Source organism: Phalacrocorax aristotelis, chromosome 2 (genome assembly GCF_949628215.1).
Source record: "Phalacrocorax aristotelis chromosome 2, bGulAri2.1, whole genome shotgun sequence".
Lineage (NCBI taxonomy): Eukaryota > Metazoa > Chordata > Aves > Suliformes > Phalacrocoracidae > Phalacrocorax > Phalacrocorax aristotelis.
In genome coordinates, this window is record NC_134277.1 from 68,915,466 (window position 1) to 68,930,690 (window position 15,225).

General features: G+C 38.8%; 1 protein-coding gene across 3 annotated transcripts in view; it reads left to right on the top strand.

The window, feature by feature from the left end:
* The window catches only part of KIF13A (kinesin family member 13A), a 119,320-nt gene that overhangs the window by 99,387 nt on the left and 4,708 nt on the right, over positions 1-15,225 (top strand). For all 3 annotated transcript variants that reach the window (XM_075083945.1, XM_075083947.1, XM_075083946.1), the window contains 10 exons: positions 848-903; positions 1,966-2,090; positions 3,085-3,261; positions 4,536-4,628; positions 5,458-5,610; positions 6,020-6,097; positions 6,634-6,681; positions 7,119-7,230; positions 8,130-8,281; positions 8,840-8,941. In XM_075083945.1, coding sequence (XP_074940046.1) covers positions 848-903; positions 1,966-2,090; positions 3,085-3,261; positions 4,536-4,628; positions 5,458-5,610; positions 6,020-6,097; positions 6,634-6,681; positions 7,119-7,230; positions 8,130-8,281; positions 8,840-8,941 — 1,096 coding nt within the window. The remainder of the gene's footprint in view (positions 1-847; positions 904-1,965; positions 2,091-3,084; positions 3,262-4,535; positions 4,629-5,457; positions 5,611-6,019; positions 6,098-6,633; positions 6,682-7,118; positions 7,231-8,129; positions 8,282-8,839; positions 8,942-15,225) is intronic.

Genomic DNA, 15,225 nt, shown 5'->3' on the forward strand with positions numbered 1-15,225 from the left:
AGATTATATAAAGTAGCTTTGAGATAGCCTTCAAGGTTTGACAGTCACTTTTGAACTTAACATAATATTTTACACTTTTTCGGAATTCTGAGAGTTATTCTGTAGTTGGACTCTTTTCATAAAGGAGCGGTTCAAAAATGAATGGTAGAACATGTGATAATTTCACCGATAAGGGGTGGGGAGGGAAGAAATTCTGATTTGAATGATGTGTTCTTTCTCATTTAATTTCATTTAAATTTGTGTTTTAACTAAGATCATTGGAACTGACATGCAAAAATGAGGAATGCAACACGTTAGATTTGGGAAAGTGGGGACAAGAAATACAGCTCTAATCAAGTGTACACTGATGTCTCTGATAGTACCTAATATCTCTTATTTATTGGGTGGATGATGTAGTGATAATCTTTCCTCGCCACTTTTTTCCCTTATCCACCTGAAGTGTGCTGTGGTCATACAGTGAAAAGTTTATTTATTGATAAAGGCTATGCCTCGCCAGTGGTTACATATCCAGTTGTTTAAAACGTTGCTAACCTTTATGTATGAGATGACTACAACCAGTTAACTTTACAAGAAACAGGACAGGATGTTTAAAACTTGCCATCCTCATGGCATCTGAAATTGTGCTGTGCGGTGTGAATTAAGTTTTGGTAAAGCACTATGTTTAGCTGCATGTGTAGATAAACAAAACATCATCTGTGCAATAAAGGCATTCAAATTAGCCATCAAAATGTTGACAGGTTTAGTCATTGGTTACAGTTAATGTGAATCTTGCATGAAGGTCTGTTTGCCCAAATTAGCTTAGATGTGTATTTGCCTTCCTTGTTGACAGCAGTTTGTTTTGTTTCAGGATTCCACCTGCAGGAATGGAAACACATATACCTGTCCTCTTCCTTGATTTGAATGGTACGTTGTAATGGCACATTAAGAAACCTGGTGGGGGGAGGAATTAGTTTGGATCAATAAATTGATGAATGGAAGAATGAATCTGAAATGTCTAAGAAGTCAAAACAAGTCCCAGCAATGGCACTGTCTGATGTGGCTTGTAAAATGATTTTTCTTCGAATTCTGTATGTTGGAATAATTATATGTAGAGGCTTAAACAGCCGGTTCACTGAAGAGTGTGTTAGGACTGCAGTGAGCATTTTGTTAGAGATTCTAAAATGTTCTCCTTATGAAGGTACTTAGTTTTACATGTGAGAAGACTATTGATATATTTTCTTAGGACACAGTTACACTGTAAGCAGCAACAGACTAGAGTTAGCACCACATTTAAGGACTGTTCAGAAAACAAGTCTGTAAGTATAAACTTGGACATAAAGCAGAGGAGGATCCACAGGCCTCGTCACATCCAGCACTTTAGTGGACTACTAGAGGTGTTTATATAGGCAAGACATTCATACCTCTTCAGAAGCTGCTTTTGGAAAATAAGACACACTCTTTCCTTTATGCTCACAAGAAATGTTTTTGGTTTTTTTCATTATCAGCAGAGCTTAGCAGACAGAAGATCAAACAGGATATTTAAACAGATTGATGGATCATTGCACAACTTTTTTTTTTATTTAGCTAAAAGCCTAATGTAGCCAGAACTGCTTTTCTCAATTTAAAGATTCCTTGATACATCAGAAGTGATTTAACTAAGAGATAAGATGATTAGGCTGACAGGTGGATAAATCAGAAATTTTCTGGCTGGGTAAGTTAATGTTATGAATACCTAGAAATAGTTTTGAATTCCGTTTAGGTTATGTGAGAATGTGTTCAGACTGAATCTTAGCCTGGTTTTACTCCCCTTTTTTTTCTATGCTGAAATTGTCTTAAAAATATTGCATAGTAATAAGATTAATTGGGATTAAATGTATTAGAAAATATGGATAGGACTTTATTACAACTTTGTAATAAACTTTACCTCTATATTTTAATATACTTTGGTATAAAACTATTTCATTCTTCGCACATTTGTTTCATTAGCTGATGACCTCAGTGCCAATGAACAACTTATAGGTCCCCATGCATCAGGAGTTAACTCAATACTACCGAAGGAGCATGGGAGTCCATTCTTTTATCTGCCGATCATAAAACACAGTGATGATGAGGTAAATGAGCCTTCCTTCTTGACAACTGCAGCTTATGTTAACACTTTCCTTCATATGTTTTATTTTCTATTTGTATGTATTTAATCACTATTATATTTTTATCTTAGAAGTACCGTCTATATCTAGGGCTGCCTTTATTTTCTGGCCTATTTGTTTTAATTTAAGAGGATAATGACTTGTTAGCCCTTCTGCCTTAATTCAGAGGTGACAAGCCTTAGCTCTTCTTGCTAAAAGAATAATTCAGCTGCCTGCCTCAGAATCCCTTCTTTCCTCACCCCTTCATCTCTTGCAGGCTCTTAAGTCGTCAGAGAAAACTACTTCATTTATTGTGCACTCCAGGCAAAGCTTAATGTTTAAATAAAACTTCTTCCTTTGTAGTACACAACTACTTTTTAAAATATAAAATTCAGGGATTGTTGGAAATGAATGGTTCTGAATCCCTTTTGGAATTTCTTAACTCATTTCTTCCGCCTTCTGTGCCAACTGAGGCCATTACTTAAGAGACCATTTCCAGAATAAACAGGATGCCGAAGTTGGGGAGGAGGCAGGGGGAAGAAAAAAGATGATCTGCAGAATGGGAGCATGTTTATTGTGTAGGCCTTTATAACCGAGTCCAATACAGATTGAAGATTTACCATTGAATTTGATAAATTTTTAATATGGTTGCAATAGGATTTGTATTCCTTCCTCCAGTCTTGCTTCTGCTTTCCTCTCTGCCTCCACATGAAGACTTGCTTCTGAAGCAGCGTTTGCACAATGCAGGGATCGTGCTCACGATTGTGCTCCCCAATATCTTAACACTTCTTTTATGCTCCTCCTGATAAATTCCTCACTATGGAAAGGAGGTTTCACCCCATTTTGTTCAATGATGCTTATTTTTCTTTCATCAAAGAATTGCTTTACTTCATGTTAAATCACTGCAACTTATATCTTTTGTTAGAGTAATTGAGTCTGTGATTCCCCTTTCCTTCCTCCATTTCATTTGTCTGCACAGGTTTCAGCCACTGCTGCTTGGGACTCTTCTGTCCATGATTCAGTGCATCTGAATAGGGTAACTCCTCAAAATGAGAGAATTTACTTGATAGTGAAGACTACTGTGCAGCTCAGCCATCCTGCTGCAATGGAACTGGTATTACGCAAAAGGATCGCTGCCAATATTTATAACAAGCAGGTAAGAAGTTAATATTCTATTAAGGATATCAAACAAAATTAATAATTTAATTAATGTGTTTTCTTAGCTGCTTGCTTCATTTTGTGTAAGCTTGGTCCCTTCAATTCTTACGAAAGACAAATGAAAAACAGATTAGTATTAGTAGCAGTGAAGCTGTGCACTTCTGGTCTATCCATCTGAACTGCCCATTTTTCAGTCTGATTTGGTTCAGAGCATAATAGGTGCTACTTTTGTAACAAAAAAGGAGTTTACCTTTTTGTCTATAAAGCTCGAAATGTTCTTTGATTCAGGGAAGTTTGCAGTAGCTTATCTAATATAGGGTCACTTTAACAGCTCTATTCCTGAAAGCATCTTGAGTGCCTTCAAATGCTCAGTGAAAACGCAAAGCATCCTTTTTCTTTCTCTTTGCTATTTTCTCTGTTAATTACAAACTAGGCTTGTTTCCCACCACTACCTGGCAGCGTATACATTCTCTGCCTACTTTTACATGATGATAGGGCATTACTTTGGTCACAAGAGTGGTTGCTCTTCCCCTTGCTTTGACGCTTCACAGGTTTAGAGAATGAGATGCTTTCTGAAAATCACATTCCCGTCTGTTTCCCAGATGATTAAGGCCAAGAGCGTATTTCAGAATTGCTTCAGGTTGTGCAGTGCAATGGGGAGAGGAGCACAAAACAGCTGTTACACTACTAAGCAACTTACTAAGCAGCTCAATTCCATGCCTTTTCGTATTTGTCATGTTGTCCTTTGCTAGTTTTGTTTGCCTGAAATGCCTTAATAGATCAAAGTTAAGTTTAAAGTTAGTGATGTGAGGGCTAACTAACCTGTCAACGAAGCATGCTTGAGCTTGTGATTACAACAGTGAAAACTGGTTACTATTTCAGTTATGGCTAGAAAACAGAGTTACGCTTTGCTATTGCAAAAGGAATTTTCTACCTGTTGAACAAACAGGTGGCTGACAAAATGAGAAGTGTTGGTACCTGTACGTTAGAGACTTCTTACAGCCACAGTGTCTTAGTTACAAGTAACTACACGAGGATATGGTGTCAGTGCAAAATGGGAGGAAGATATTACTGATTGAACTTAGTGGCATTGTATAATGAGTGCAGGGCTGTAAAGAGTACTTAAAGGATCATTAATGCTAGAAATTAACTTCTGACCCTGAAAAATGTGCTTTTGTGGTAAAACAAATTTTTGTGTTGTGACCTTCTATTTCTTAGAATGTCATGAATAATCATTGCCAAAATAATAATTGAAAATTACTTTGTTTCTAGAGTTTTACCCAGAGCCTGAAAAGGAGAATATCCTTGAAAAATATATATTATGTCTGTGGAGTGACCTATGAAATAGTATCCAACATACCAAAGGTAAATTATACCATATATCTCTGGTAAATTCAATGAAATGAACAGAATGCAGTGGGTGATACTAATCGGGAAGTAAACAACCTGCTTTAAGAGGAGGCAGCTTGTCCAAGTGTATATCCTGAAGTTCAGTGGTGAGATCATGTTATCTTTAAAAAGTTGAAAACTGTAGGGATTTTATTTTCTCTTCTACTGTGTTTAACTGAGTTCTTGTAGTAGAGCTATTTCTGAAATTGTATTAGTGTCTACGGAGAGAACATAGAGGGTACTCAGAGGGATGTTCAGGTCAATGAAAACAAAATAGCTGGGAAAATGAATTTGCAGGAATAAAATGCTTTTTCTATAAAACGCTTGTACAAAGTGCAAGTCTACTATAAAATTTATCTTAAAGGTAAACTGGACAAATAAAAATGTAAATAGTCGCGGCGCAACTTAATTGTCACTTTTGTGCAGTAGTACTTCAAATTTAAACTGGAGAAATCATACAGAATATCTTAAGATTTTGGAAGGAAGTTGCATTTGCTTGCCTAGGAGGTTGTCTTTTTTTAATCCTTGACATATGTGATTTCAGGTTATATATGAGTTATTTCTAGAAGTACATTGACTACAGAAAATATGCAAAACTTCTCCCAGGCATGACCTCTTCCTAGTTCGGCAGCATTTAATTCTGTATTGAAGAGTCCTGGCTCATTGATTATAATTAGGATTAGTGATTAATGATTATTGATTCAAATTAATTTCTGGATTGAGATGGTCTAAAGAAGTGAATGAATACATTAAAAACAATAGGCTTTAATTTTTAAAAACTTCAGTACTGTAACTTGTAATTTAGGCTACAGAAGAAATTGAGGATCGTGAGACCTTAGCGCTGATGGCCGCAAGAAGTGAGAATGAGGGCACATCCGACGGTGAGACGTACATTGAAAAATACACACGTGGTGTGCTGCAAGTGGAGAACATTTTGAGCCTTGAACGACTAAGACAGGCAAGGAGAAGGCACTTCTTGCACCTTTTGAACTGCATTATAAGAATTCAAGTAGAGATAACTGATCTTTTAAAAATGCTAGGTGTTGGTTGTTTTTTAGTTTTCAAGTTTTTTTAGAGAACATTATATGGATAAATGTAAGACTACATCTCTTCTGTGAAATACAGAGTTCCGGTAGTGGTGGATCTAGTAACTGTAGCTGGCAGTGGTGCCGTACGCAGAACCTGAACAGGCAGAGGCCAAAGAATGGATTTCAGATACAAATTTTGGTGGTTGTGTGTGCAAATTAAGATTTGTAAATGCGAGCCCTGTTTGCTGCTGTTACCCATGCTGAAAAAAAGTTTGTCGTGCTTGATCATTTCTCATGAGGAGACCGTGGCATTGTTTTTAGTGCGTTTTCTTTATGCAGGCAGTCACAGTCAAAGAGGCACTGTCCACCAAAGCAAGAAACATCCGCAGAAGCATCAGCACTCCAAATGTCCACAATGTAAGGACCCTTTATCCTCTGGTAAATTACTAATGGCGCGGGGGGGGCTGTTTGTGTGCTGAAATACTCCGTGCACAATGTAGTATGGTAATGACTAATGGCTAGGACTAAACAACGCGTAGGAAAATTGTCATGAAAGAGTCACTCAAAACCCTTCCCCACAGCTGTCCATCTTAGGAGATAACAGAGTTGGCAGGGAAGTGGGAGGGTTGGTTGAAACTCTTGTCCTTTTATAAGGGTATTCATTTTGGAAGTAATTCAGGATGACAACTGCCCTGATTCAGACTACTTTTGCTTTAATGTCCCTTTAACTTTTTTCATAGTGTAAGGGATAGTTTCCATTTTGTGTGCATTTTATGTGTTCTCCTATCACCTGCTCATACAGCACAAACATAGCTGTCCTTATAAATAACCTTCTCTGAAGAGAGATAACAGAAATGTTGTTAGGACTAAATGATTGCAGTGTTTCCTCAAGGCATTCTATCTTATAAGTAGAAGGTAGGCATTTTGTCATTCTGCCTGTTGGTGTTCTGTAGGTATCCTGTAGCCGACTAGACCTTTCCACCTGTGAAGAAGATGATAAGGTATGTAAATGTGTCAACAAACAGCACACATTTTCAGATTTGGTCTTTGAAGCAAGATGTATTTGAGGATTGAAGAAAAGAGGAAAACAGGGTTTTTAATTGTGTGTTTACAGAATATATCTTCCAGATGCTGCACTAATTATGTATTTTTTTAAAATTAAACAGTCTTGTTCTTCTCTGCTCTTCATATTAGAATTGTAGAAACTTAATATTTAAGAAGGGGGAAGTTCAGCAAAACTTAATATACTTCACTGAAAAGCTAATTAGCTTCTAAACAATCCATTTGTGTGAGAGAGAATATTGTCTGAAGTTAGTAACTTGACATTACTTTGGTTTTGCTTTTCTTTAAAAAAAAAAAAAATGAGTTTGAGTTTACCTATTAATTTTTCCATGTTTGCCTGTATCAGCATGCATATTTATGTATTTTTGTTTCTTAGGGTTGGTCTGAAAGTCACCTAGATATATCTGACTGTTCTTCTAGTTATCAAGATGTATCATGCTATGGTACTTTACCCAGGGAGTCACCTCGCAAGAGCAAAGATGGCAGTGGTGAGACTTTAAAATATATACGTAATGACAGCATCTGTGTTTTTCTAATTACTTCACTAAACTGAAAATTAAATTCTTAGTGTTCTTTTCCTGCTAAATCCGTTATCCAGCTTCTTGTGTTAGGAGGTGAACATAATCTGGAAGTAGGGGAGAAAGGGAGGAATGCAAGAAGACATCCAGGAAAGGATGGGTTGTGGGGGGTGTCCAAGAAACCAAGTGGAGGGCAGAAGTACAAGCTAAATGTGAATCAAAACAGGAGAAAAGAAAAAAAGAAACAATAAGGAGATGCTATTATTTTACAAAATTGAAAATGAAGATGCTTTTGTTAAAGTGGGAAGGGGCCTTTTGCAGGTTCTTCACATGATCTGGATATTTGCTCTGCCATGTCAGTGTGTCACAGGTGCCTTATTTTCTTCAGGTCAAATTGTAACATGCTGTTCTTGATCAGGCAATACAGGTAGAGACACTGCTGCAGTATAGTGGGACTGAGAGTTTATTCATTGCTTCCTTGCCTATAATTTTCCTTTTGATCGTCCTGGTCAGGCAGAATTGCAGCGTTGTGGGCAGAGGTCAGGTGAGGCATGGGAAGCAAAAAGCTATCAGTTCCAGTTTCAAGGACACCTCCTACTGTTCTTATGACTGAGGTGAAAAAGAGAAATATCGGAGCCTCAGAAGGAAGGGGGCAGATACTGCTCTTTCTCTGCTTTCCTTCTGTTTCCGTACTTCTCAGATGGGCATAAATCTCCCCTCATTGGCCTCTGTGCTATGCTAAAATATTGACCTTTTTTGATAGCTGGCAACTTGCCAAATGCATGGTTTAACCTTCAGTTGTTTTGAATTATGCTCTTGCAGTCAAGATATGAAAAACTGAAACACAATATTTTTGCTTTTTTCTCTAGGTGTTGTAGCAGAGAATTCCCATGCTTTAATGGCCAGCCCTTTTAAAGCTTTTTCTCCTCAGCCACCAAAGTTTTTCAAGCCCTTAATGCCAGTGAAAGAGGAACATAAAAGGAAGACTCCACTTGAAAGCCGACCTCTGCTTAGTCAAGAGGTAATCTTTGAAAACCACCTTTTTTTTTTTTTTTTTTTTTTAGGAGATTGAGTGATTTTTGTGTACTTGGCAAATCATTTGCAGCATGCATCTGTTGCAGTAGAATTTTGTAATTCTCTGGTAAAATTAATCGGGCTGTTCTTTATCTGTGGTGGGATTTTGGTGTTCTGTTTTATCTTTTTTTACCTGAAACACTGGGGGATTTTTTGCACTTCTTGGTAAGTATTCTCCTTTACAGGGTACTTCTGTTCTATTTTAAAGTAACAGTAACCTGCGGGGTTTTTGTTCTCCAGCAAGATGTTGGTATGTTGTTTTTTTTTTCATAGATACAATGTAATTCTGTGAAATAGTGTTTTAGGGTGATATAATTCTGACCTTTATTCTTCAGCCTAAAGCTCTGTTGGGAGGAGTGCATGAGCTTCTCTACCTATTAACTTGAATTTTGGTGTATATATGGCCGGCACGGGTGTTTCACTTTCATCATGTCTTAATGCCTTTGACTTGCACGCATTTAGCACTGTGTCCAGAGCTATGGCTTGTGTGTCTTAACCTTTGCAGAGCATGCCTTCATCTCAGGTGCGTTGCACTGGCTGTGTTGTGCCTGCAGGAAGCAATGCCAGCAGCATGCCTGTAGGAAGCAACAGCATACGTGAGGAAAAGGTTGTAAGTTTTGTACCAGTTGCTGTTATGAGGCCTGCTGGTGGGCTTAGGGCCGTTTGGTGGTGGGCTTAAGGCACTTATGCTACTGCAGCAGAAAAAAGGTGTAATGTGGATATAATCACTTGAGATTGGTGGTACCTAATGGTTATGATGAACAGTTGCTTGCCTGGCTCACAAATGTGATCTGTCTGTGGAACTAACTCAGCTGGGTTTTTGCTTTTTTTTTTTGTTTTGGTTGTTTTTTTGGCATTACTTGTGTTGTTTTTTTTTTTAAATATGTGATTTGTCTTGTGGGGTGGGTGGGAGAGGGGAGACTTTAGTTTTTACAGGGCACAGATGATCAAGTAAAAGATCGTGTAGTGAACGATGTTGTTATCACTCTAATATACCTTGTATGTTACCCAGATTTTGTGACTATACCCCAGAGTAAATGGAATGATCCCATTTGGTGTAAGTAACCATGCATTTAGGTGTGGGTACACTATAAAAAGCTTCTCATTGCCTGATGTGGAAGTAATATGACTAAAATAAGATTGCCGCTCTTAATTAACCTGCAGCCTGTCTTCATCATAATTCAGGCGGTGAATTGAGGTGGAGGGCTTTTATTTTAATCTTCACCTGCCAAACCTTTGTCTCACTGCTGCTTCAACAAAAAGTGTATCATCATTTCTGCTGTATGATGGACTCGGTTTTTGGGCTGCGGACCGTGGCTGTAAATACTTGCTTTAATCAGAGCTTTATATTTAAAATTCAGAACCTTCAAATTATTTCCCATAAGTATTATAGATGTCTGTTTACCACAGAGTGCGAGTGATGGATTCTTCCTATTCAACATTTATTTTCATTCCTAACATATAGCCAAGCCATTAAAATCTGTTTTGGATTTCTGATGCTATTTTGTAGGCTGTTACACAAAAGTATCCTGAGTGCTCTGGTGCATATATTTGGAACTTGGCTGCTGGTTTTCGGTAGCAGCTGCTTTATTCTCAATCATGTTAATTTTCCGTGAGGTAGCTGACGTGCTGATTCACACTGAGTCACAGATAGAAATAGCATGAAGATATTTGGAAGACAAAATCTTCTAGTGAGTTGAAAAACATGCCTTGGAAACGAAATTGTTACAGAATTTTCCAAAGCAGCTTCAGGGCAGTCTTAATCCCTTGAGTAAAAACAGGGTCCCACCCCATGCATGCCCTGAATTAACCCAGGCATTTGCCTGTGCTGCTTTCCAAAGATAAGCAGAAGCTTTCCGAGCTGGAAAAGGGCAACATCCTGCACCAGGCTTTTCCAGTTAGAATGGAACTAATTCACTGAACTCTGTAAAGCTGTAGCCAACAGGGCCCTGGAAAGAGCTTTCTTTCAATTCTCAGCTGCTTACTCCTACCCTTCCACTGACTCTTCCCTTGCATCAACATGGCTTTTTGTTCAATTGCCTAGTAAGTCAGATCAAGGGAACTGATCCATCCAGCTGATGGCTAGACTACCACGGAGTTCTGTTTCACTTGGATCTACTCCCCTGTCTGATTACCTTATACACGCTTGGGGTAGGTACCAGGGAGGCAGGCAAGAACTAGCAGCCGCTAGCGGGGAGGAGGTTGAGAAGGCTATTGTGTGTAGCCCTGCCAGCTCATGGCGTTGGGTTTGTCAAAAGATGGAGTCCGGGTTTTCGTATGACTTTAGGAAGGAAGCCTTTGCGTGTTTTTCAGAGCTAGAGCTGTGTTTTAACTCGTCTAGAATATGTATTTCACACATTCGGATTAATAGTGCTCTCAGAATGAGTTCAGAGATTACACTAGGGCTCCACATGAAACTTCAGCAGTCTGCTCCTCTATCTCATTCAAAGTCAAGTTTTCACATTATTAATCAGTACTGTAAATGACCACTCCAAGGTACAGAGCCTCATACCCCTAATTAATTACTGGATGATTGGTGTCATTTCAGGTGTGATGCTCACTGGCATCTTACAGCATGGAAAAATGCCATAGAAGTGAAGTGACTAAACATACAAGAAGCTAGTAATGTTAACTAGGGTAATGTTCTGCCTCTTAAGTAGGCATAAGAATTGATGTTTGGCCTTTTCTCATGTTTCTCTGGGATCTGTTCTTACCTTTTCTTGGTTATTCTAAACACAACTATCAAAGGAAGGGAGGGGGGGAAAAAAAGGCAGTTAACAAAAAATATTTTTATTCATTTGGCCTGAAATAGAGCATTCAACCTAAACTTTCAGACGGTACTTCCACATGCATTTAATATTGCAACTATTTCAAAACGGCATGACGTGTAATTTATATAATATGCGAGTAGAATATGTTGAGGTCAGATGAAATGTGTTCATACTGAGCATACTTGAATGCTGCCTGTAATTAACACATCTAAGGCGGGATTGGCTAAGAGCAAATCCTTCTAGTGAGTGATAAAAATTGAAGCACCAGTGGTGCAACGACTAAGTAAGTATTACTGATTTTTAAATTAGTAAAATGGGAACTAGTGTCTTTGACGTTACTTAAGAGGTATAACTTAGGGATTTGAAGACTTGGGTACTTTAACTTTTAACTACACAGTATGTTTGTTACAAAGCAGGTGTAGGGAAGCTGCTCTGCGTTCTTGTTTACTTTACTTCTGTTGTAGTTAAATCTTGATGTATAGTCTTGTCTCCTTAGTTCTTGCTGGCACATTCTTACTGTTTTCAGTTCTTATGTCTGTTTTTTCATTACAGTCTTTCTGTTACTTCCCAGGGAAGTGGCTGCAGGTTATTAACTGATTTTTCAAGAATTTTATCTTTATTTCTACCAATAGCCTGAGCTGTATGAGGCATCTTCCTTCTTTTTTCCCCTATATCTTACATCCACAGGAATTTGAAAAACCCTGAAATTGCTTTGTTTCTGGAATTTCCCAACTGGGAAGCTCAAGAGGAGCTTTGAAAGGAAATATTTCTTGTCCCCACAAGGGGCACTGTTTGCTTGTTACAAGGTGATGTCTCGTCACCTATTTGCAGCATTCTTCACAACCCATGTTCTAGTAATAAGACTGCTTCTCTGTACCTTAGCTTTGTATTTGCGATGATAGACAACCCTGAAATGACATGCGACTGGCAATGTGGTGGCTTGTTTGACTTTTCCTAATCAAGTCACCAATGTCTGTGTGTCTGTAGAGCCTTTTCTCAGTCACAGTGCCTCTTAGCCAGTCTGGGAACAGGGATGCTGTGTGTACTAAAATTTTTTTTCAGTCAAATGAGGAATCTTGAAGGATTCAAAGGAGAAACAAAGGACTCCATTATAAAAATGCCTTTTGATTTCAAGTGGATGTATAGCTAGTATCAACTAGAAATACTTCCTTCATGAAATGCTTATTAGTTTGGAGTTCATGTAATATCTTAAACCCGCTGTATTTGAGGCACACTAGAGTTTGTAATATTTTAAAAGCAACAAATGACAAGGTTTTGGGTAGAGCAAAACTTCCTTTTGCATAAGTAATAAGGGTGAAAGGGAAGGAGTAAGCAGAAGAATTGAGAAAAGGTCCCTCAGGGACAAGCAACACGTATACTCCAATATGCAAAAAAAGATGTTTTGCCATAATGCTTTTGTGCTCAGAAGGGTATTCATAGGCTCAATAAAGTGGGTATGAATTTTGTCCTTTACTTTTAAAAGGACTACTGGTTTATTTCAGATGTAAAGAACAAGATTTTCAATAATATAAATAATTTTCTGTAGTCTTGTGTGACATATCATAACACTATCGCTTCTCCATAGAGAAATAAATAATTGTAAAATAAAGCCTTCATCCAAATTCTATATGAAAAACAACTCTGAAGCAGAGCTGTAAAAACTAATAGGCAAAAGATGCCAAGCCTTTACTTGAGCAAATATTAATAATCTGAAATCTGGTTTGATTTGTCAGCTCTACTTAGACAAGTAGAGGCATCTTCTTCAGATACTGATTGCTCTGCCAACAGAAATTTAATATTACTGGAAATCTTATTCAGCTTAAGAGGCCATTCTGCATGGGTAATATGGCTGAATTATATCTGCTGTGAGCTTGAACATGGTAGGAATGAAAATGAGACCTTGTTATAGATAAGGGACGTAGTAGTGATCACTTCAGCAAATGCAGGATGAAGGAAGGGTAAAGTCATTCAGAACATCTTTACAGTTCTTTTTTTTTTAAAAGGTGAAACCAACAAAAAATGGGGGAAAAAACCACCTCCGGGTTAGGAGAAAGGTCTTGTCACATAAGCATGTGTTTCCTAATATATACCTACAAGGTTGTTTTAGTTAATTGCACTGCTGAATGGGGCAGGACAACTGGTCACAAACGACTTGGAAAAGGCCGACGTACTCAATGCCTTCTTTACTTCAGTCTTCATCTGTAAAACTAGCCTTTGGGAATCCCAAGCCCCTAAAACCCAAGGTAAAATATGGAACAAAGAAGGCTTACCCTTAGAAGGGGACCAGCAGCTTGGGGAGCACTTAAACTGCCTATTTGTTTAAGTAAACATCCCCGTGAGTGCTGAGGGAGCTGGCTGATGTATTGTAAGGCCACTTTCAATTATCTTTGAATGTCATAGCAAATGGGAGAGGTACCTGAGGACTGGAAGAGAGCAAATATCATTGCTGTCTTCAAGAAGTACAAAGAAGAAAGGTTCAGCTATGTATAGACTGGTTAACCTCACTTTGTCTCTGGGAATGTGATGGAGAAAATCTTCCTAGAAAGCATTTCCAAACCCGTGACAATAAGGTGATAGGGAGTAGTCAGCATGGATTTACAAAGTGGGAGTCATGCTTGACCAGCCTCCATTGCCTTCTGTAATAAGATGACTAGCTTGGCGGATGAGGAGAGAACATATGTTGTTTACCTTAACTTTAGGAAAGTCTTTGATGCTGTCTCCTATAACATCATCACAGATGGGCAGACAAAGTACAGGTTAGGTAGGCGGATGGTTGAAGTGGATGGTACGAGACTGGGAGAAGCAGATGATACACCAGAGGGTTGGGCTACTATTCAGAGGTACCTCAGCAAGTTGGAGAACTGGGCAGAGAGGAGTCTCATGAAGTTCAACAAAGCGGAATGCAAAGGCTTGCATCTGGGGAGGAATAACGCCAGGCACCAGTATGTGTTGGGGGCTGACCAGCTGGAGAGCAGCTTTGCCTAGAAGTACCTTGGGGTTCTCATGGACAACAAACTGGCCATGAGCCAGCAATGCATCTTTGTGGTGAAGACCACCAACAGTATGCTGGACATTGCCAGCAGGTTGAAGGAGGTGATCCTTGGTCTCTGCTCAGCACTAGAGAGGTATCTGGAGTATCGTGTCTGGTTCTGAGCTTCCCAGTACAAGAAAGGGAATTACTGAAGTGAGTCTGGTGCAGAGCTACAAAGACTGTTAATAAAACCCTTTTTTAACTGTGAGAGTGGTCAAACACTGGAACGGGTTGTGCAGAGAGGTTATAGAGTTTCAAAACCCGTCTAGCCGGACACAGTCCCGGACAGTCTGCTCTGGCCGACCCTGCTTGAGTGGGGAGGGTTGGACTAAATGACCTCAAGAGGTACCTTCCAGCCTTAACAATTCTGTAATCATCTGATATGTGCAAACTGAACAAAGCTGTTTGCTGTCTGTGTGTTTGAAGCTTTGTTGTACCAAGTTATTTGAGCAGTCATGGCTATTATTGTTGCCCGCTTTCATTGCCGGTGGGCAACGAGCCAATAATCACACACTCAGGAGAGACATTGCTTGCTTATTTCAGGGTTGCGCAAGCCTGAGTGCTCAGTGGTTTCCCACAAATCAAGCGCGCTGGGTCAAAATCACAGTAGGTATTTATACAGTTAAATATGTCAGTAACAGGTAATATTCACACCCCCCAGCTAGCCACTGGGTAGTTTCTTTCTCACTTAATCTTAAAGGTACAGCTCCTTTTAAATTTACTACACATGCTCAGATTGTAAGGGCCTTATTTAAGTAGGGGGCTTTCTGGCCTATGGGCATGATTTTTAGTATTATAATGGCGATAGTTCACTCAAAGGACACTTAGTTCTTACCAGGTTGGCATCATACATAAAACATCCTGATTAGTTGTTCTCCTTAAGATCTGATTCCCCCAGGATGTCCTTGATTAAAGGATACCAACTTTGTTTGAGGCAGGAGTTTTCCCTTTTACCAGTGTCTCAGTCCTTCTCCAAGGATGCTGAATGTCTGTTCTTCTAATTAAAGACAGTTTAGTGTCCTTTAGTTTTAACATGTACCAAAAACATCTTGGCCTAATACAATGTTAGCTAAGTTTCTTTCATCATGA